This window comes from Neofelis nebulosa, chromosome 3, assembly GCF_028018385.1.
Source record: "Neofelis nebulosa isolate mNeoNeb1 chromosome 3, mNeoNeb1.pri, whole genome shotgun sequence".
Lineage (NCBI taxonomy): Eukaryota > Metazoa > Chordata > Mammalia > Carnivora > Felidae > Neofelis > Neofelis nebulosa.
The window spans coordinates 43247821-43271062 of NC_080784.1; the positions used below are offsets into that span (position 1 = coordinate 43247821).

Genomic DNA, 23242 nt, shown 5'->3' on the forward strand with positions numbered 1-23242 from the left:
TCAAGTTTTGGAGACTGAGTTGTTTCAATTGTCTCAAGCATTAGAACAAGTTGAGTTTATTTTAGTTACTCTGAACTGGCTACAGATCCTGATCTTCTGTTCAAAATACTGGGGGCTGAATGTGTTATGAGAGTAAGACTTTATGTAATTAGGTCCATATACTATATATTATGTTTTAGCAGATCTAAGCACTCTATACTTAGAGACATTAATCATTCTATTGCAACATGTATGTATGTTTATATAAGTGATTATATATATATCATATATTGCGTATATTTATTTTTAAATTTACATTTATATTATATATATAATATATAAATTTATATGAAAATATATATTTATATAAAGATGACAAATAACCTCTTCTGAATTCTTGTCATGTCTTAATAAAAAATGAATCATGGAGAAAAATTTGAACTTTAGAGGTTCTTTATTTTTTCTGAGTAGAAACAAGGGACTACAGACCTGTATTGGAGAATACGGCACACACCAAAGTGTCCATTATTGATGTATAAGTGTTATGATCTAATTTCCCTTAGCCATGCACACACACGAGCGTGCATGCACAACTAAGATTATAAGGCGCTGTTTAAGAAATGTCCAATGAATTGCGTGGTTAGTAAGTGCTTTGAGTTTAGAGAAGGGAGAGCCACTTACTTGGGTTTCCAAGGCCTCACAGAGCAGAGGGAACCGAACAGCACCCTGCAAGGCAGTGGCTAGCCAGGAGAGGAATGGTGGCCCAGGCTGGGGGGACTGCCAAAGTTAGGCGGTGCTGTGTCTCAGCAACTCAATGTATATATGAGTTTCTGCTTGGGACAAGGGATCGGAATTGTTATTTAATTTTTGTAATATAAATGTATAACATTAGCTGCTATTTTGGAGAAACTTTTATATCTTGGCGAAATGGAGAAATTGATTAGGGGTTTAAAAAATGCCAAGTAATTATTATTTCCTTCTTCCTCATAGATAAAGATGTGGCATTTCAGTTACTGCCTACGAAATAATTGGCTTTATTGCTGTGGGATGTAGTATGTGACTTTCTTTTATGTGAAGATCTAGGAAGACTATTGTGTAGTCACTTTCAAACAAAATTTGGCAATATTTGTGTTAGTGATTCTCAACATTGGCTGTACTTTGGAAGCATGGATCAAGGTGGTGTGGGAAGGGGACATTAAAGCCTCCTGCTTCCTGGCTCCTACCCAGAGATTCAGATATATTGAACAGAATTGGTCTGGGGAACAGTCCGGACACAGAGATTTTTAAAGCTCTTGCTGAGTCTAATACTCGCCCAAGGTTGAAAACTACTGGTTTTGATGAATGAACTGTTGGTTTTAAGTTGTACATAGAGGAGGTGAAGTCAGTATTTAGCTACATATTTTTGCAATTAGAATAAAAACATAAAGCATGAAATTTAAATAAAAATGAACTATACATCAACTAAAGTGTTTTGTTATAAACATGTTTTCAAGCCAAACCATAATCTTTACCCTATTTGTATTCATTTTATTAGAATAACATACTTTTGCCAAAGAACTATGGGTGTTATGGTCCATGCTCACACATAGATTTAGCATTATGATCTGGAAACTGCTCTCTTCCCATATAACCTCGCTATTTGGCATTCAGTCAAAGCCATAAAAGAGAAAGAGCAAGCTTGTACAATTTTGTTCCATCTGCACACTATGGGCTTTAAAGAGATGGTGACCCTGAATTTTAACCTTGTGGAAACCAGAGACATCAGAGATTTGCCAAAGGTGACACAGCTCAGGGGGTGATGGAATCCAATCCAACCTTGATTTCTGACTTTGATCCCACACGGTTTCCACTCTCTCACGCTGCTGCCCTTTCTTGCCTTTACAGGAAATATAAACTGGGTTGGGATTGGTGAGGACAGTTGGTAATAGGAGCATAAGAAAAATTAAACTTTGCAGCCGTACACCAGGTAGTGGAATTATTAAGGAGGAGAAGCTATAATACAGATGCAGCGTTAACCTACTTTCTTGTGTGAGAGATAAGATTATCTTATTTGATGGACATTCTGTTGTGCATCACTCCTGCTGGAAAGTAGTATAAGAGGTATCAATAGATAAAATTGGCTCAGATGTTTTTTTAGGGCCCAGTTTAGAGAAAAGTGAGTTATGCTTTAAGAATCAATGTTCATTCTGATCGCAAGCATTTGATATGTTTTCCTTGCCATAAAAAAAAAATAGATAGCTATAAATCCTCAGAAATTGATAGGGTTGCAGGAAACTTTGGAAGCAAGATCCAATTTCCTTCTGAAAAGTGTGTAGAAGTCCTTTTACATACAGGTCAACTGAGTATTTGTAGCTTTTATTAGCATTTCTAAGTCACAACAGAATGATACTGGGTAACAGCTGGTGTGGTATGGCCCACTTTTCAGCTTTATTTTCACATGGTGATATATGACTGATCTGGTAATGAGGCCTTTAAGAGACATCCTATTTCTCTAAGTCCCTATAGAAATAATACCATTAAGTTTCATCCAAGCTAGCTAAAACTTCCCCATCTGGTGAAATCTCTGGGTTGAGAAGAAAAGACTTTTTCAAGATTTTTCCACAATACAGTCATTCCTTGAATCAAAATGTTATTTAGCAAGTATTTATTTGCATGTTTGTTATTTAATCTGAAAAAAAAAGCCCACACGAAACTGATTTGAAAGGTTGGGGAGCTGATTAAGTATTACTTACTATTGAGGTTCCAGATTTTAGCTTTTCTTTGGAATGGCCCTAATGTTCTTGGTTTTTCCAAGTCTACTCTATATTACAGGAGCAAAGAATGAACAGAAGGTACTGCTATATTGCATTATGACTAATGGGGTATATGAGAATTTAAATTTCTTTTTCTTCTGTAAAATATTTGGATTAGAACCTTTTTCCAAATTTAAATTAAATCCTATGTAAAACAAAGATGACTGAGGTCTAGAAAAGTATCTAAATTTGCTTATTATAAAATTGCTTATTAAGAAGTATAAAAAGAGTCTTTAGAGGTATTGTGAGGAACATTGGCCTTGGAAATTAAGGATTTGATCTGGAGTCTTGCCTTCCCCATAACTAGAAATGTCACTGTCAGTGAATCATGTGGCTTGTGCGAGGTCCATCAGGTGAGAAATGAGATAGTAATTCAAGTCATAGCTATTGGGAGGATGAAAGCACATTGTATGTTGTAGTACAGAAGAAAGTTATTTTTACTTTCTGTTGGTAAACTCCAAGTTAGGTTCTTTTTTTTTTTTTATTTCTGGACCAAAAATAACTGAAGGCTCACAATGGAATGTGTTAAGTTAATAGCTAGGGCTGTGCAATCTCAAGTGATATTATGCCTTTTCAGTTTAGATAAAGCAACATCTGCTCTATAGTGTTTGTCTTTTGGTCTTTTAAAACAATATTATACTTTCAACATCAATTTTAGCAGGTATGGATTGAAAATAACCCATCACAGTAAACAGAAGAAACTGACAATAAAATGAGCACGATTTTGTCAATTGGTACAGTCCTTGTAACTGAAAAGATCTACTTCTATCACTTGGGCAAGTCCTTTATGTATTGGTTATTTCTAGTTATAGCACACATGTCAAATTCATTCATTCAAAATCTTTGAAGCCATAACTGTTCAACGTTTCCTCCAAGTTTTGGCTTCGATTTAATGGATCCCTCCCTTACCTCCAAGAGTTTGTTTTTGAACATCTTTATTTCTTCATAAGGGATGTCTTCTGAACGGTCAGATTTAAGCATAACAACGTGAGAAATCTGATCTCAATAAATTAGGAATTTTCGGTTATATCCCAGCTTCAAAAATGAAGGCTGGCAAAGATCATTTTCCTGCTTTCAGTCAACTCTGGAATTCGAGCTCTAGAATGAACATGAGACCCTTCCCCCTTCAGATATTGAAGACATGGGTACTCGTACTCAGTAATGGACTAACCGGGCCTGTGTGTCCCTCTGGTTGTTTTCCTTCACAGCAACACCCCTGAACTCACTGAAGCCTCCGAGGGTGGACACTGCTCCAGTGGTCACATCTCCCTATCAAAGAAGAGATTCAGACAGATACTGTGGGCTCTGTGCAGCCTGGTTTAACAATCCTCTGATGGCCCAGCAACATTATGATGGCAAGAAACACAAAAAGAATGCAGCAAGAGTTGCTCTATTAGAACAGCTTGGGACAACTCTGGATATGGGGGAACTAAGAGGTAAGAGAAACTCCTTCAACTTCTGCCACAGAACTGGGCTTTCAGAGAAAGATTGTGTTTTCACAAATTGCATTGATTTCTAAGGAAAAATCTAGGCTCATCTAAAAGGAATAGAAGGCAAAGGAAATGAGTAGAAAACTAGCTTAACTTTTGTAATCTCTTTCGTTTCAAAGTCTTTGTTATTTCCATATTTTTATTGACTGTTTTTCAGATTGAAGCCAACCATATATGAAGCAGATTTTCTTCTTCTGCTTTATCTTTAACTCTCTTTGCTAATGACTGCTTTTGTAGATGAGCCGTATGAGAGAAGACGCTAAAAAGACCAAATAACATTATCTTATTAACTATTGTGTTTTATGAATCCAACCCAAACAAAGCAACCTGTTGACTCTATTTCATAGCTTAAAATAAGCCCAAGTTCCTTTAATAGAAATATCTAGGAGGCTGAGGTAAGACAGTTCTACGTGCCACCATATGGCCAATACCCAGCTTCCCCACTGCACTTTGGCAGATGTTTTCTCAAGTGATGGAAAATATGCAACATTTGAAATTCACATAGGGTTTCACAGAAGCTGCTGAGTGGAGACTTGGGAACCACAGGATGAGGATCATTCCTGCAGGTTCTTTAGGAAGACAGTTAACAATTCATGGCACTTAATAGCATATCATCAACAACTATTTAAGCATTTTTGATCACCTAAACATTTTTGATCAATTGATGTTGGCAGTGTAGAGGTAGGACAGAATCACATACAATACTTTTTTCTGAGACAATACATTTTCTCAGAAAAATAATTTTGCAAAGGGTGCTATTAATACTGTACTCCAAGTGCTATATGGGTTAGGTGAACATTGATGGGCTGGCCAAGAATCATTGTTCCTAATAGCTCTAAAAACAAAATTTGCAGTTCAATTTTGAGAATTTTGAGAATGCAATCTGCATTTAATCTGGGTTCTTTGTGTGGAACCTACAGTTCTCTCCCTAACTGGGCTATGAGCCTCCAAGAGAGATCACTGTAGTCAGGAAATGCCCTGGTACAATTCCAGAGCAGATAAGTAGTGGGACTGAAGATCACGCTGTGTGAGCATAAAGAGGGCTGAGGGCGGGTCACTTCTGATTTTGTTGGTTGAGGAAGACTTCACCCAGGAAAGGGATTTGAGTGGGAAGTGGAAATATGGGTAGAATTGCAGCAGGCTTTCCATGTGAGCAGATACCTATATGTATAGGCAAAGAGACAGGAAAACATAAGCTGTAGCTGGCAAATAAACACGTCATCATGGAAGGATCCTCTAATGCTGTATAGACTTAGGATTGGAGGTCCATTAGTACATCTATAGAGCTTGATTAGAGATGGATTTTTCCAAGATATGTAATTAAGAATGGCAAACAAGAACAAACATGAAAAACACTTTATGTGGGGTGTGTTTTTAGCTATAGAAAAACAACATGGGGCTTCGTGTTTCAGAATGTTGGATAATTTCATCTCAGAGGCTTTTAAATTGTTGGTGTGCTATTGCCTTTTTGGGGGGGATTTCTTGTATCCTCAGTCTATGTCTTGTTAAAAACATACAGAGTCTCTTCATAGCTGAAGGCCTTCCCGAAACTCACTGTTACTGGCAGATAACAAGTTGGCTCAGTGACTCCTTCACAGCAGGGCACTGAAGGAGAAAAATAGGGCTTTATTTATGTTTTGTGCCAGATATTATGACTTGTAGAAGAATTATTTCTAGAGCACATTCTTCTTGTCTATTTTGAATTATCAGTGCTGCATCTTTTATGTACAACCACATCTTAATGACTTGGGCGTCTGAATTCTGTAACATTTGAGCAGCTTGTCTTTTATACAGAAGACAAAAAGGGCTGCTCTTTGACTTGATAACTCACTGTGACTATGACTCAGTAGCACATGAGAGGAGATTAGCTTTGAATACAGTGTCCTTGAAACGAACCTTTCCACCCACCCCAGGTGACATCTTGATATATGTTTATTCAGACGTTAAATATTGCAAAAGCTTGAAGAATAAAGCATTGATGATAAACCATCACTTTCTTTTTTTTTTTTTTTTTTTTTTTCCTGGAGGCACATTTTATTATTCTCAGTTACCACAAGAGTCCAATGAAATTCAGGCTGGGAGACATCCTCAAGGTACATTATTAGCAAAATGCAGGGCTGGAATTCAACCAAATTCTGTTTGATTCCAATGTTTGAAACTTAGCTGTTACACGATGCTACTTCTCAGTGTCTTTTTCTTTTGGGTCATTGATTTTCTTTTGACAATAAGCAGTTTCTTCTAGATACACATGTATGCACACAAGTACATACTATATACATACATATATACACACTCATGTATACACGCAAAACCATCACTTTCAAACACATGCATGCACACATGCACACACTCCAAACCCCTATTTCTGGAATACTGGCAATGCACTATCAATCAGTTACTAAGGACAAAGCTACTAATTAGTAAATATAGGTATACCCATAGCTTTTTTAAAAGTGGTGTGATACAGCTAGCGCACAATATGGCAGTGTTTCAAGCTTTCTCTCTTTCATAGAACTTCTCAGTTTTTAAAACACTAAAACATTGACTTATTTATTAGGGTTTTCCTGATTTTCTGTCTTCCTCCCTACTCCCATAGATTGTTAGCAACTTGAAAGCAGGCATTTATGTCTGTTTTGCTCAGTGATGTGTTCAAAATGCCTGGAATGATGACAGACACTTAGTAGGTTCTCAATCATTGCTGAATAAATAGAGGTAGCAAAAACTTAAAAAAATCACCTAAAAGCCTACATTCTTAATCATTTTTACTTCTTTTTTAAAATGGGTTTTTAATTTTTTTTGTGAAAGAGAATGCAAGAGAGCAGGGGAGGGGTGGAGAGAGAGAAAAAAAGAGAGGGAGAGAGAGAGAGAGAGAGAGAGAGAGAGAGAGTGAGAATCACAAGCAGTCTCCACACTGTCAGCACAGAGACCAATGCGGGGCTTGAACTCAAGAACTGCAAGGTTGTGACCTGAACCTAAATCAAGAGTCAGATCTTAACCAACTGAGCTACCCAGACACCCCAATAATCACTTTTACTTCTAAAAGCATCCTGACTGAATAAATTTTACAAGAAATTATTTATGATTTTTTTCTTCTAATTTTTAAAAATTTCACAGTATATTTTATATATACACAGTATTTATATAAAATATACCGTGAAATGCAGGTATATACTATATCTTCTTTTCCTCACAAAATGATCTTGGCACCGTTATTGAAAATCTATTGATTGTGTGTGAGTCTCTTTGTATCTGAGCTATTGTGTTCCATTGATTTGTTTTTCTTTATGCCAGTATCACATTGTATTGATTCTTTTAGCATTATGAAAGTCTTGAAACCAGGTAATTCAAGCTTTCCAACTTTGTTTGTCTTTCTCAATATTGCTTGGCTGTTCTAAATCATTTGCTTTGCTACATAAATTTCAAAATCAGCTTTTCAATTTCTACACAGAAAGCTTATTGGAATATTGAATGGGACTGAATTTAATCTATAGATCAATTTGGGGATATTTGTTTAATTTCTTCACAATATTGAGTCTTCCAATCCATGAACATCTATACCTATTTTTTTATGATTGTTTCAAGTTCTGTCAGCAAGTCTATAGTTTTCAGTGTTAAAGGGTTAGCACATTATTTTAAAATTTTTCCTCAAGTATTTTCTGTTAACACTTAATATAAATTATTTTTTGAAATTTTATTTTTATGTGTTGATTACTGATATAGAAAATGTAGTTGATTTTTCTGCATTGATCTTGATTCCTGTAACCTACACGTAATTTTCCACCCATTATTTGTATATAATTTAATAGCACAGAAAATTACACATTTTTTAATTTTTGGTATTCACACTATTTAGCCATTGAAAACTATAGAAGTGTGTTAGAATTCTTGCCTTCCTTTGCTTCAGGTAGGAAATCAAATTTTAAAAAAGAAAATTATTTTCATACATTAAGAAAGAATTTTAAACGGAATTGGCCTAAATGGTTATTAGTATGCATAACCTGGTTACTAACTCAACTTTTAAAGTTATTTGTTTCAGAAAACAGATGTCTCTACTTCCAAGTTTTAACTTAAGAACAATAGTCATCTTTTTCTGAATATGGAGTCCAATGTAAAAAACAAAAGAAGTCACTGAATTATGAAATTATAAAATTCAAAGATCACAAAATACTTCAGAGGATTTTATAGTTTAAATTCTTCTTGCTAGCATAAAACACAGATATTAGGTAGTTTCTTATTTGGAAATAGTGGACAGCAAAAACTATGAAGTTATAGTTAGGTGGACATAGAATATACATTTTGCAGAACTCTATCATTTATTCTTTTAAAAGTTGTAGAATGGAAAAACGCAGTTATTTCAGTGTCTCAGAGGAAACTAGAAATCTGGTGTGATTCTCCTCCGAAGACACAGAGCAAAGGAACTCATTTGAAAATTTAATAATGTTTCTGAGCATTATGAGCAGATAGTATTGGGAAGGACATCAAACATCATCAAATTATACTCTTTTGTGTGTGTATTGTTTTAATAGAGCAGCGTTCAGAGAAGTGACTTGACTATTTCCCTTCTAGGTTATGGCTAGACCCACAACTCCCGATTCTGTGCACACCAATTTCTAGTGACTCATCATTGACTAACTAGAACTCTTAATAATTAACTTAAAAAAACAGTTGAGTTTGGGGGCTTATCTATTTTTAAATGCATAAAACTTGCTTAGAACTCAAGTACAGAATGGGCACTGTCAACTCTCAGGTTTCTGGGAATGAATCACTTACAAAATGCCTTATATAGCTTTAATAAAGGAGTTTTCCCCACATTCAGAACACTATCTCAGCTGGAGTGAATATAGAAAGGCAAAGAAATCATATTTACTATTCACAGGGGCCTGGTATTGGAAAGCAAAGTTCTGTGAAGAGAAAACATACTCCCAGAGAGGTCACTAGAATTTATTACTCTCTCTATAATGCAGCTTCTGCCTTTATTAGTGGGAATGGAGATTAATTTCCAAGGGATACAAGAAGCTTATATATGACTTCAAAGCATTAAAGTAGTACGTGAATCCGAAAGAGCAGACCTACCTCAAAATAAGCAGACCACTGGAGTGAGAGACTTTTACTCTTTGAGTTACTTCTGCTGTGGTCTTTTGGGTGATAATGGGTTGTCTGTCTCAGATTTTGTCCCACTTAATCTTCCTTTGGCTTTTGCTCATAGCTCAGATAATAGATAGCCTAGCCACCTCATTCAGTGGCACTCCTCTACCTTCAGTTACCTAAGATACCTGTGCAGGGGTACTTGGGTACTGGGTCTGCTCTAAAGTCTGTTCCAGTGGAAAGAAAGGCATGCTAGGTAAATAAATAAATAAATAAATAAATAAATAAATAAATAGTTTTCAAAGGCAACCAGTACAACTATTGCCATTGTAAAAATTATCTCAAAGTATAAAGGCCTAAATCAGCAATAAATTTTTATTCTATCTCTCTGTTTCTGTGGGGGGACTTTAGGAGTGGCTTGGCTGGGTGATTCCAGAAAATGTAAAAAGTTGAATGAAAGAAGAAAGAAAAGGTGACTCACTCATATGTTTGCAGGAGGCCTCAGTTTTTCTCCTTGTGGTCTTTTCCCAGTGTTTAACATACTTCTGTTATGGTGGCTGGCTTCCCACAGAGTGAGCCCTTCCTGAAACAGATCAGGTGGAATGCTTGAGGGTCACATAGCATCACCTGCAACACATTCTGTTATGACATTCTGTCATTTTTTTTTAAAAAAACTAAAATCTAACAGAGATTTCTGCCTATCCTCATGAGAACCAAACCAACAGCATATAGTCTGTCTGTGATCCTCTGCCCAAGGTCTGGGTCTGGCCTGATGGGTGTCATGGCCAGATATCTGAGGTTTGCTTGAGAATATCCATATTAGTTTTAAACAATCCTTTTTTCATCCAACAACCATAATCCCTTTGTGCTTGGCCAATCCAATATGCCTAAGGGATTCCAAAGATTTGGGGACCAAATTAATTGGAGTTAACAACTTGATTGTAGGCTCCCAATCCCCACGTGAGTTCATAGAAACAGAAGATCCAATCAGATGATGAGGTCAAGTTTTTAGGAACAAAAAGCTTGTTATATGTTATTGTTTGGTTTCCTCTCTGACTCATTCACTCATTTATTTATTCATTTTTTGATTTATCTACTAATATTGAACTCCTACCTAATACCAGGCACAGAGTGTTGGAGATACTACAGTGAATGAAAGAAAAAGGTCCTTTTCTTGGGAAGAAGACAGAAAGTAAAGAAGCAAAACATTTTTAGCCTATGGCAAATGCTAAAGGGAAAAAAAGTGGGGCGATATAATAAATAATGAAACAGGAGATAGGTTCTTTAATGGGATGGTTAGTGACAGCCTTTCAGAGAAGCTGACATATTGAACTGTGACCTGACTGAGGGGGAGGATCCAGACATGAAGCACCTGCTCATTCTTTGCAGAGGTACTAGCAAGTGCAAAGGGCCCTGTGTAGGGGCAAAGGGTGTGGCACATCTGAGGACTGATGGCAGGCAGAGTGCCTGAAGCTACTAAGAAGGGTAAACAGTGAGATTGGATTTAGCTAGAGTCACACTGTGCAGATCTTAATAGGTCATTGAGAGGCTTTGATTTATTCTAAATGCACAGAGGGGTTTGCAGCTCCTCTTGCTTGTGAAGCCACATGCTCTACTTTTTCTCTCCTGAAGGGCTTGGTTCATTTCCACTCTAGGTCACCTCTCTTCCCTCTAAGACCTGCTGGTGTTGCTCCTGTCATTCCTGCAAATACACCCTTTACATATTTCCTTTGTTCAAGGAGGCATTTCTCATGCTACTAGCAGAGTTTTAGGGTGGCAAACTTTCTGGTAAGAGATGCATCATTCATTCATGGTTTTCAGGGTTCAAAAACAAAACACAATCCTGGAGTCCCTTTAATGTTTATAGGTAAGAAGAACTGACATGGGTTCCCTTCATGGTTTCTTTCATGGCTGTGGGTGAGTGAGTGCTTTGGAGAAGAGAAGTGTCTTAACGGTCATTGAGTTGAGGAGGAAACTAAGCTCAGGAGCAGCATTTTGGCCACTGCAGGGTAGCTGGGGTGTTAAATGGGAATGTGTTAGGTGCCTTTGACCATGTGAGGGGCAATTTATTCATGAGAAGATGGACGTAACAAGTATCCACTGATGTCTTCATTTTAGAGCAGAGGCTTCTGGTCACTGATTAAGCCTTGTCTAATTGGGCAAGTAGAAGAGCCAGACTGCTCAAGTAAGGAGAGGTGAAGGTGACAGTGGGAATGGAGCAGTGGAGCCACTAGAATTTGAGATCAGTAGAGTAAGGTGGGTCTTGAAAGACAACTAAAAGATATTCAGTTTGGGTGGCTGAAGGGGACAAAGTCACAGGCTGAGGACAGAGCTATGAAAAAGCATGGCAGCAAAGGTTGTGGGGTCCCTTTGAGGAGAGGTATGGTGTGGCTGGAACTTCAGGCCAGGTTTGGGAATAATGAGACAAGTAGCTAGAGAAAGAGAGTCAGATCATGGTAGGAGTTGAATGCTTTCACCTAACCCTGAAGGCTGTGGGAGTGATTTCAAGATTTTTGGCAGGACATTTGTATTTCTGAAAGGAGTCTCTATAGACAGCAGTGTGGAGGGTGGAATAGAAGGGAACTAGACAGAAGACGGGGAGATATATTGGAAGGCTATTAATTACTCCTGTGAGAAATTATGCTAACTTGAATTAAACAAAATACTAACAGTGAGCATAACAGAACAAAATGAGAAAAAAAATGGATGTGAGTTCAGCGGAATTTGGTGGACAGTTGGTCCTTCACAGCCCCTGACAGCTGCCCCTTTGGCATAGACACAGGACCTGTCCGTGATTTACTCTTAAACTTGCCATGCCACATGCTAGATACTGTGAGAGCCTTCTTCTGAAGTGTGAATCCAAGCACTGAGCACTGGGTGTTATCAGTCCTGATAATTTTAACCCAGTTTTGGTCTTGTCAAAATTTCTTGAGGGCAGGGAGGTCCATGTCTTATTCTTTGCCTCACTGACAGAATCTAAAACAATATATTGTTGATAGAAGGTCCTGCATGAATATCCAGGGATTTGAATGGTCTTACCTGGTTAACCAAGTTAAAGACTATGTTCCATATTTTCCAATTTCTAAGTACAATGAGAATTATGGGTCTCAAATTGATGGTTGAACATTTCACAGTGCTGAGTATTTGATTAAAAAAATTACCATGTTAAGTGAGGTGCATTTTTATTGCATTTAATAAGTTCAAACAAAAACATTAGTTCATTCCTTGTACTAATATTTTCAGTCTCTGAAAACTGTATGTATTTTAGCTAGTTAAGAATCAGCAGAAAATAGGACCTTTAAGCAGATATGATAATTATAGAACACAATTCTAAATTGAATGGTAGGGGAAGAGGTGCCAGAAGAAAATACTCAGCTTAGATTACACCTGGTTATTTTTGCATTATTATTTTTAATGTGTTTTGACACTTCAGCTGTTGCATATAGATTCATTTTGATCTTCAGAGCCCACATTTTGGGTTAGATAATTAAACTGCTTAAATGGCTCATGTTCCTGTCATGTTATTGAAGTGGGAAAATAGTGTGATGTAGAAGAGATCATTTTCATTTATTCATTCATTCATTCATTCATTCACAGTTACTAAATGTCTATTATGTGCTGGCTTTGTGCCTGAAATTATCCAGAATATTGAAATGTCTGACTCATCTTCTAAATCTCAAGGGTTTAGAGTCTGAAGAAGGGGAGGAGAGCAAGCTAATAACTTTATGGAAGTAAATATAACACAAAATGTGAAAAAGAAATGAGAGCTTAGGAGTTACCTCATCCCAATGCTTAGGGATTTGAAAATCAAGCAGAAATGATTTCCAACTTGGAGTTAACATCAGGCATGTGGAAATCGGTGACCAGATTCTTTATAGCCAAGAGATCAACATGACCAAAGGCACGGAGAGGTGGGGAAAATGTGAGCAAAATTAGCAATCAAGTTCAGTGAGTATAAAGTGTAAGTGAGATAAAGCTGGGAAGACAGATCAAAACCAAATTATAAATAGCCTTGCCTTGCATGTCAGGCAAACCTGAACTTTTTTTGATAGCCACAAACTTCTTTTTTCTTTTAAGTAGGGAAATGGCTGGTTTCATGTGTGCTTTAGGGGGGTTACTGTGTGATGGACTGGAGTGGGGAGATTCAAGAGGCCAGGAAACCAGATGGACTAATGCAGAGGCCTGTGTGAAGGCCTGGAGAGGACTGGAGGGCGGGGGGGAAGGAGGGCAGTAAAAGATATATTTCTCTCTGTAGCAGTCAGCATGCTCTTCCCCTCAACAAAATTCAAGACAGCAGGAGCATTAGAATTCTGAAAGACACCTTGGCAAGGCCTTGGGAACACTAATAGGAAAAAATATAAATTTAATGAGTAATATGAGTAATAACTTAAATTTGTGCTCAATCTCAAATCCAACAAGGAATGTGGTCGAACATTCACAGTAGTCTATTTACATCCTGTAGGGCAATTCTTTCTTCAGCTGAGACAGACTCTTACCCATTACTGTTATTAATGAAACTAATAAATGGAACACTGTCTAAAGAAGCTTGGTTAACTCTTTATCATCACTGACTATCATCACAGGTTTCAAAAAATATGAGCTTGGCTTTTAAAATGGAATCATTCCGCCTCCATTTATGCATTGTGGGCACACTCATTAAATAGAAAACTATGTACCAACTTGGATTTCTAATTTCAGAGTTGGCTAATACATTAGAAACAGCCTCAGACTTGATGCATGGAACCAGTGTCCTTGGCTGTGAGATGTTGAATGAGAAAAGGACAAAAGCAACATCAAAACACACCCACCAAAATCCAAGTCACTTGACTGATCCATAGGTGCCAATTTGGGCTACATTGAGGAAGCTGACAGTATTATGTGAAGTTATTTTTCTTTCTCAGTAACTTAAGGTCCTTTTTCAGTATTGATTGAAGGTCTCTACTATTTAGTTTAAGCTCAAAAACTAGGGTAGTATTTTGTGAGGGCTCAGCACAATGTTTTCCTAAGGTTCTAGGGATGTGTATCTGTTACGCTGGCTCTTAATAGCTGTGGGCTTTGTTAGTAGCATGCATTCATTTGACAAAAGGAGGGATGTTTGTGAAAAGATGCAAAATCAGGAGAAACCTGTCCTTCAACAAACAGGAAACTATTTTGTTTGTTTCTAAAATCATAGCTTTGACTCCATGCAAAAAAGTGGTCCTAAGTCTTTTATTTTAAAGGTGCTACAGATAGACTGAATTTTTCTGCAGTAGATGGGATTCTATAAAGTTGGTTATAAGTTGATATTAAAACAAATGAAATAAATGTCAGGTTTACTCAAAGTAGAACCTACCTATTGGTGTTTTTATTCACTATCTTATTTTGACTAATTTTTAAGGAGCACTTATCATGTGATAGACATTTTGATAAACACTGGAATATAAAGGTGACATTGTCCTGGAACGTGAAAGAAGACATTCTTCTGTCTTCAAGAAGTCTACAACATGGCAAATGCTGTGGCCAGTGAAATATTACAAAAAGCTTTCTATTTGAAGGGTTTTGGTGTATCTTCTGCATGTAAATTAATAGTTCATGAAAAAGAAAGAAACAGATAAAAGTGTAGTCCATTCTATACTTTCAATCTATTTTTCAAAGAGATTCTGCTATTGACAATTATCATATCCTGTGACTATTTCCCCAAGAAAATGGAGATTTTATATTTGAGGTTGAAGTAAGGAAGGCATCAGCAGGCATCTTGATAAATTGTGTTTGGAACCTTTGTATGGCTGTATGCCCAGGACCAGAGCTGCTACATAAAATGGAGAAATTCAATCCTGTAGATGTTTTTTATAATGGAGTCACCTGTAAGAAAGATCTCTTTCTTTATTCACCCATTAGTCATTCAACAAATACTTACTAGATGATTATTATGTTATAGAAATCATGTTCAATGCTGGAGATACAATATTGAAGAAAGCATAGTCCTTGCCTTCAGGAAACTTTTATGCTAGTAGGAAATGCAAGCATTTTAATATTACTTAAAGATTGTGTTTAAAATCCCCAAATGATTTACATGTCTTTACTGAAAGAAATGGAAAATTTTCCTCTAAAATCTTGGAAAAACGTCTTTAACTAAAAAATATACAGCAATAAAACTAAAGATTTCTTTGGAAATATAGAAGCTGGTGGTCTGCTGCCATAAAAACGTTATTTACCAAAACAGATCTTTTATTTGGAAGGTGTGTATGATGCCTACATTAGTTAAGTGGGTTCTTAGACCTGAATAATGAACAAAAATATGCAATAATTTGAATTTGGAGTCTATTTTTACAAAGTATGACAAATAATGATACATTTACTGAAATAGCTAATGGACCAGTGAAGTGGTAGCATAGCTTTTCACAGATACCAGCTGGAAATCTGTTAAATGATTTGATATGAGTTATCAAGCACTGCTGTTTTGTAAATAAGTCTTGATTTCCTTTGCCTTTACATGTGAAAGAGAGGCATCTATTGCTCAATATGAACCCTTTTGGGGGTAGCCATGGTTTCACAAAATCCTGGTGAATCATTAAGGTTCAGTACAGTGGACTCAGAGTCAGACACCCTGGAGGTGAGTCCCAAGTCCTGTTACCAAGTAGCTGTGAGATAGATCTTGATGAGTCACTATACCTCTCTGGCTGGCCCTCACATTCCTCTCTATAAAATGAAGGTGTTGGGTTGGGTTATCCACAGTGTTTCTTCTCACATTGTCTCCTATTTAGTTTCCATCTGGGTCAGTGTGAACCACAGAGGAGCCCTTCCCTGTGAGTCTGCCTACTAGGGGTATGGATAGTTTCACCTCCAGGATAGGATTTGCTATATCAGATGGCCCAAGCCCCGTTTTAATGATGAACTGATCCTACCTTGGGACCATAAGAAAGAGTTTTATTTTGTCCCCTTTCTATTCCTTTGACCACCTATGGATTTCCACAGTCCAGGGACAATGTAAGAATTGATTCAGGTATCTGGTCATACCAAAAAGCTTTTGATTTCTGTTTAGCTTGAGTCTGAACAGACTGAATATTGACTTGTAGTCCTAAGCAAACAAACAGAGGAGACACTTGAAGTTATTCTCCTCATACCTTAGACTTACTCTTAATCCTCAAAGACAATGCCAACTTTATCTTTTTAACCATCCCTTTATCTGGTCTCTCTTCTATAGCCCTCTCTTAATTTCAAGTGCAAATCTGTAAGTTCCCTATTTTAGTTCTCAGACATAAAAGTTCTTCAGTGGAATCAGTGGTCATTGACCTCTGCAACATACATGCACACATACACACATGTACCCACACATATAAACATGATTGCTAATCATATATATTGTTTATAATTGTCTCTCACTGTCACCAAGTGTGGTTGTCATGTGAATGGAATTCACCATTGTTGCTACCCAGTCATGGAATCCACTATGGTAATAATGGAGTAACTCTTATCAGATTAACCCCTACTGAACATTATAAACTCTGGTCAAAACATTAAAATTGTTTGCTTTAAGGCAACGAGTAATATTCAAAAACAAGCAGAAACTTGAGGAAAGTGAATACTTGGAAGAAGGAAACAACATTGAATGGTTTTCCCAATTTTTATAGCTTTTAAACTCAGGGCTGACCCATGACAGCACCAAGCTATTTAGCTAAAACTCAGATAAAAACCCATAGTCTTGCTAGCTTTAAGAACAGAGGAAAGAGTGCCAAGTGGCCATACAACTGGGAAGTTGAGGGAAAATTCAAGAAAAGAGAAAGCTACAGAGGATATGGCTCAAAGTTAAGTATATACGCTTCCTAAACTTGTATCTGATACTTAAGCAACACATCCAGGATGCCGACTACAAACAGCCTAGCTAAGGCTAAAAGTACTGAGAAGAAAATTTAGCTGCTGTACCCTCCCAACACACACATTACTAAGGAGACAGAGTTAGGAGTATGAGTTCAGCTAAGTTCACTGCCTGCTTTAAAAATAAGACTCTTTGAAGAAATGTAACAATATCTAGAGTTTACACAATGAATCATTTCATAATGTCCAGATATAGTATTAATATATGCATATGAAAAAATAGGAAAATGTAAATCATACTCAAAAGAAAAATGCAATCAATGGAGATAATACTGCGATGATATGGGTATGCTTGAAGATATAAAATAAAATATACTCACAGTGAGTTAGGAAACAGAAAATCTAATCAGTAATAGAAACAAAAAGAACCAAGTGAAAATTTTAGATCTGAAAAATAAAATATTCAAAATTTAAAAAAAAATCACTGGATGTGTTTATAATTAATTGGATTAATGAGTCAATGAACTTAAAGTTAGATCAATAGAAATTACCTGATCTAAAAAAATAAAAGAAAAAATATTTTAAAAACCATCATAACAGTGTGTGACAATGTCAAAAAGTAGAACATATGTGAAAAACAAAAACTTACATATTTAAGAAGCTCATGAACCCTAGGTGGGATAAATGTAAAGAAAACCACACTAGAATCATCATGCCATCATAGTCAAACTGCTGAAAACAAAATATAAGGAGAAAATCTTGAAAGCAGCCGGAGAAAAATTACACACTACAAAGAAAGCATCAACAATATGAATTACAGCTGATTTCTCATTCAAACAAAAAAATCAAATTCAGAAGCCAGTGAAACTCTTCAAAGTACTGAAACAAAAACAAACAAACCTGTAGACCGGTGAAAATATTCTCCAAGAATAAAGGTGTAATAAAGACATTTTCAAGTGAACAAAAACTGAAGAATTTTTGCCAGCAGATCTGCACAACAAGAAGTGCTAAAGAGTTCTTCAGGCTATCCAGAAATACCAGATGGAAAATCAGATCTTCACGAAGGAAGGAAAATCACCAGGCATGATAAATATGTAGATTAGCATAGCAGGCTTTCTTTTCTCTTAATTTCTTTGAAATACATATGATCCTTTCCTATGCCTCTTTTGTAAAAAAAATGAGATGTAATTCAAAACAGACATAATTCACCATTTCAAAGTATACAGTTCAGTGGTTTTTAGTATATTCACAAACTTGTGTAACCATGAACACAATCAATTTTAGAATGTTTCATCACTCCCATAAGGCCCTGTACCATCAGTGGTTATTCCCCATTCTCCACTGCCACAGACCCTGGCAACCATGAATAGACAAGTCTCTAAACTTGTTTGTTCTCAACATTTCATGTAAATGGAATCCTACAATATGTGCCTTCTTATATCACTTAGCATATTGTTTTTAAGGTTAATTCATGTTGTAACATGTACTCTACCAGCGCATCACTCATTTTTATTGCTGAATTATATTCCATTCTGTGGATCACCCTTTGTGTATCCATTCATCAGTTAATGGGCATTTGGGTTGTTTCCACATTTTGACTATTATGAATAATACTACTTTGAACATTCATGTAAAAGATGATGTGTAGATGTGTTTTCAGTTCCCTTGGATTAGAATTGCTGGGGTATATGATGACTCTTATGTTTAATATTTTAAGAAACTATAAACCTGCTTTCAAATGTACTATTTTATATTCCCATCAGCAATGTACAGGTATTCCAATCTCTTTACATACTTGCCAACCCTAATCATTATCTATCTTCTTAATTCCCAACTATCCTAGTGGCTAATTACATGAGTGTCTTATCATGTGTTTATTGGACATTTGTGAATGTTCATACATGTTTGTGTATTTTCTATGCATATCCTTTGTCAAGTTTTTATTTTTTTTTAAATTTTTTTAACATTTATTTATTTTTGAGACAGAGAGAGACAGAGCATGAACGGGGGAGGGTCAGAGAGAGAGGGAGACACAGAATCCGAAACAGGCTCCAGGCTCTGAGCTGTCAGCACAGAGCCCAATGCGGGGCTTGAACTCACGGACCGCAAGATCATGACCTAAGCTGAAGTCGGACGCTTAACCAACTGAGACACCCAGGCGCCCCCTTTGTCAAGTTTTTAATTGAGTTGTCTTTTTGTCTTCAGATTTTTATGGTTTGGATACTAGACTTTTAGCAGATATATGATATGCATTTTTTTCTTCCATTTTTGGATTATCTTTTCAGTTTCTTAGTAGTATCCTTTGAAGTACAAATATTTTTAATTTTGAATAAGTTTAATTTGTATGTATTTTTTGTTGTTGTTTATATTTTTGTTCCTTTCTAAAGGACTACTGTTTAATTGTCACAAAGATTTACACCAAATTTTCTTCTATCATTTACATTCAGGACTTCGGTCCAGTTTGAGTTAATTTTTATATATGGTTTGAGGTAGGATTCCAACTTCATTCTTTTGCATATGAATATCCAGTTTTACCAGCAGCATTTGTTGAAAAGACTATTTCCTTATTGAATTGTCTTGGCATCCTTGCTGAAAATCAATTGGCCATAAATTTATGAGTTTATTTCTGGGCTACCAATTCTATTCTATTGGTCAATAGGTCTATCTATATTCCAGTACCACACAATCTTGATTATTGTAGCACTGCAGTAAGCTTTGAGATCAAGAAGTGTCAGTGCTTCAAATTTATTTTTCTTTTTCAAAATTTATTTTGGCTATTCTGAGTCCCTTCCATTTCCATATGAATTTTAAGGTCACTTTGTTAATTTCTTTGAAAATAACAGCTAAAACTTGATAGTGCTTGTCTTGAATCTGTAGATTAATTTGGGTAATATTGCCATATTAACAATATTAAGTCTTCGATGAGCACAGGATGACTCTCCATTTATTTAGGTCTTTTAAACATTTTTTTCAATAATAATTTATAGTATTCAATGTACAAGTCTTGCATGTATTTTGTTAAGCTTATTCCTAATATTGTATTATCTTTAATACAAGTATAAGTGGAATTGTTTTCTTAATTTTGTTTTTGGATTATTCATTGCAAGTGCATAGAAATACAATTGTGTGAATTTTTTATGTTGATCTTGTATCCTACACCTTTGTAAAACGTATTTATTAACACTAGTAGTTTGTGAGTGTGTGTGTGTATTCCGTAGGACTTTCTATATACAAAATCAAGTCATCTGCAAAAAGAGAGTGTTCTCTCTTCTTTTCCAATATGGATGATTTTTATTTCATTTTCTTTACTAACAGCCCTGACCAGAACCTCCAAGGCATTGTTGATAGAAGTGGTGAGAGTGGGCATACTTGTCTTGTTCCTGATCATAGGAAGAAAGATTTTAGTTGTTCACTAGTGAGTATGATGGTAGTTGTGGTCTTTTCATGGATGCTCTTTATCAGGTTGAGGAATTTCCTTTCTATTCCTAGTTTGTTGAATGTTTTTGTCATGAAAGACTGTTTGGAATTATCAAATGCTTTTAAAAAATTAATGTTTATTTATTTTTGAGAAAGAGAGCCAGAGAGACAGAGAGACAGAGTGAGTGGGGAGCGGTAGAGAGAGAAGGAGACACAGAATCTGAAGCAGCCTTCAGGCTCTGAGCTGTCAGCACAGAGTCCAATGTGGGGCTTGTACCTGTGAACAGCGAGAACATGACCTGAATTGAAATTGTATGCTTAACTGAGCTACCCAGGTGCCCTATCAAATGATTTTTATTCATGCACTGAGATGATAATGTGATTTGTGCCTTTTATTCCATTTATATGATAAATTATATTCATAAATTTTTATATGTTGAGCCAACCTTGCATTCCTGGTATAATTTTAAGTTGGTCATGGTGAATAATCCTTTTTATTTTTTCTAAATTCAGCTGCAAGTATTTTATTGAGGACTTTTATTATAAGAGATACCGGTTGTAGCTTTCTTGTTATGATTTTGTCTGTGTGTGTGTATGTGTGTGAGTGTGTATGTGTGTGTGAGAGGGTACTGTATGGGCCTGTAGTGACATTGAGGTTGAGGAATCTGGGGACTGATCAGGGAAAAAGATATGACCACTAGGTGACAGTAGCACATGGGAGTTTTATTTGGGTGATGCTTTGTCAGGTTTGCATGCTGGGAAAGCCCCTCATAATATAAGACCATCCAGAGGTTATAGCACAGGGACTACTACCCAGAAAAAGAGAAGGTGAGGGGAGCTAATAGGGGAAAAAATATTTGGAGAAGGGACTTATGGTATAAGTGATATCTCTAGGCGGTTTGGCAGGGTGTCCCTGGATCAAAGAGCTCTGAAGGCAGCATGGCTAATATTAGGTCTTTTATAGCTGCAAGATTTATTTTGTCTGTGTCTAGCAGATTTGGGGTATAGTTTCATGGGATGTGCAAAACAGACAGGTCCTAAGTGCCTAAAATCTGCTTATTTGAGCTCTGTTTAAAATAATTAGATATGTAAAAATTCAATATTAGTTTTGGTGGGCTTTGAGCTAATACATTAATATAGGGCTAATATACAGGAGCTATCTTTGGCTCATTTATATAATATGATCTGATAAAGTGAGTTAGGAAGTGTTTTTTTTCCACTTTTGTTTTTAGGAAGAGTTTGTGAAGGATTGGTGCTAATTCTTAAAATGGTTAGTGGAATTTACCATTGAAGCTATCTAGTCCTGAACGTTTCTTTGTGTGGAAAGTTTGATTATTAATTTGATCTTTACTTGATATAGGTATATTTCATATATTCTGTTTTTTTCTTGAACCAGTTTTTGTAGTTTTCTAAGAGTTTATTTAATTTCACTAGGTTGTCTTATTTGTTGTCACACAATTGTCCATAATATTCACTTACAATCCTTCTTATTTCCATGAAATTATTCGTGGTATCCTCCCTTTCATTCCTGATTTTAGTAATTTGTGAGTTCTGTCTCTCTCTCTCTCTGTCTCTCTGTCTCTCTCTTTTGGTCAATCTAGCTAAAGGTTTATTAATTTTGTTGATCTTTTCAAAGAAACAACTTCTGGTTTTATTGATTTTCTTTAATGTTTTTCCATACTCTGTGTCATGTATTTCCACTCTAATGTTTATTACTTTCTCCCTCTGCTCTTTTTGGTTTGTTTTATTCTTTTTCTAGTTTCTTAGTGTGGGAAGTTAGATTATGGGTTTCAGATCTTTATTATGTTTTTTTAAGGCCTGTATTGATAGCTATAAATTTCTGAATATTGCTTTTGCTTCATCCCATAAGTTTTGGTATCTTGGTTTCATTCCATTTAATCTCAATGTATATTCTGTTGTCCATTTTGATTTCTTCTTTAAACCACTGGTTATTTGAACATGTGATTTAATTTTCATATATTTATGAATTTTTCAAGTTTCTTTCTGTTACCAATTTCTAATTTTATTCCATGATGGGTAGAGGATATACTTAGCATGATTTCAGTCCTTTTAAATTTATTGGGATATGTTTGTGGGCCAACATATGGTCTGTTCTAGAGAATGGTCTGTGTGCACTTAAAGAATAGGTATTCTGCTGTGGATGAGCTAAGTGTTCTCTAAATGTCTCTTAAGTCTACTTGGTTTATAGTGTTGTTCAAGTGTTCAATTTCCTTCTTGACCTTTTGCCTGGTTGTTCTATACATATTGAAAATGAGATATTGATACCTCCAATTATTAAAGTTGAGTTGTGTATTCTCTCTAAAATTCTGTCAGTTTTTGCTTCATGTACTTTTGAGGCCCTATTGCTAGGTGCATATATAATTGTTATATCATACTGATAGTTTAACTATGTTATCACTATAAAATGTCCCTTTTTGTTTCTATACTATATTTAGACTAAATACAATTGACAACTACAGCATAAAGAATGGAAATGTAAGTTTCTAATACTTTATGTGAACTGATACAATTCTAATTATAAATACAATAAAAAATTAAAGTATGTGTACAATAATCTTTAGAGAAACCACCAAAAAATACAAAAAGGTAGAACTAAAAGATAATGGATAGGGGCGCCTGGGTGGCGCAGTCGGTTAAGCGTCCGACTTCAGCCAGGTCACGATC

General features: G+C 36.0%; 1 protein-coding gene across 5 annotated transcripts in view; it reads left to right on the plus strand.

The window, feature by feature from the left end:
• Positions 1-23242, plus strand: part of ZMAT4 (zinc finger matrin-type 4) — a 347808-nt gene that overhangs the window by 213828 nt on the left and 110738 nt on the right. For all 5 annotated transcript variants that reach the window (XM_058720583.1, XM_058720585.1, XM_058720587.1 and 2 more), the window contains exon 5: positions 3980-4207. In XM_058720583.1, the coding sequence (XP_058576566.1) occupies positions 3980-4207 (228 nt within the window). The remainder of the gene's footprint in view (positions 1-3979; positions 4208-23242) is intronic.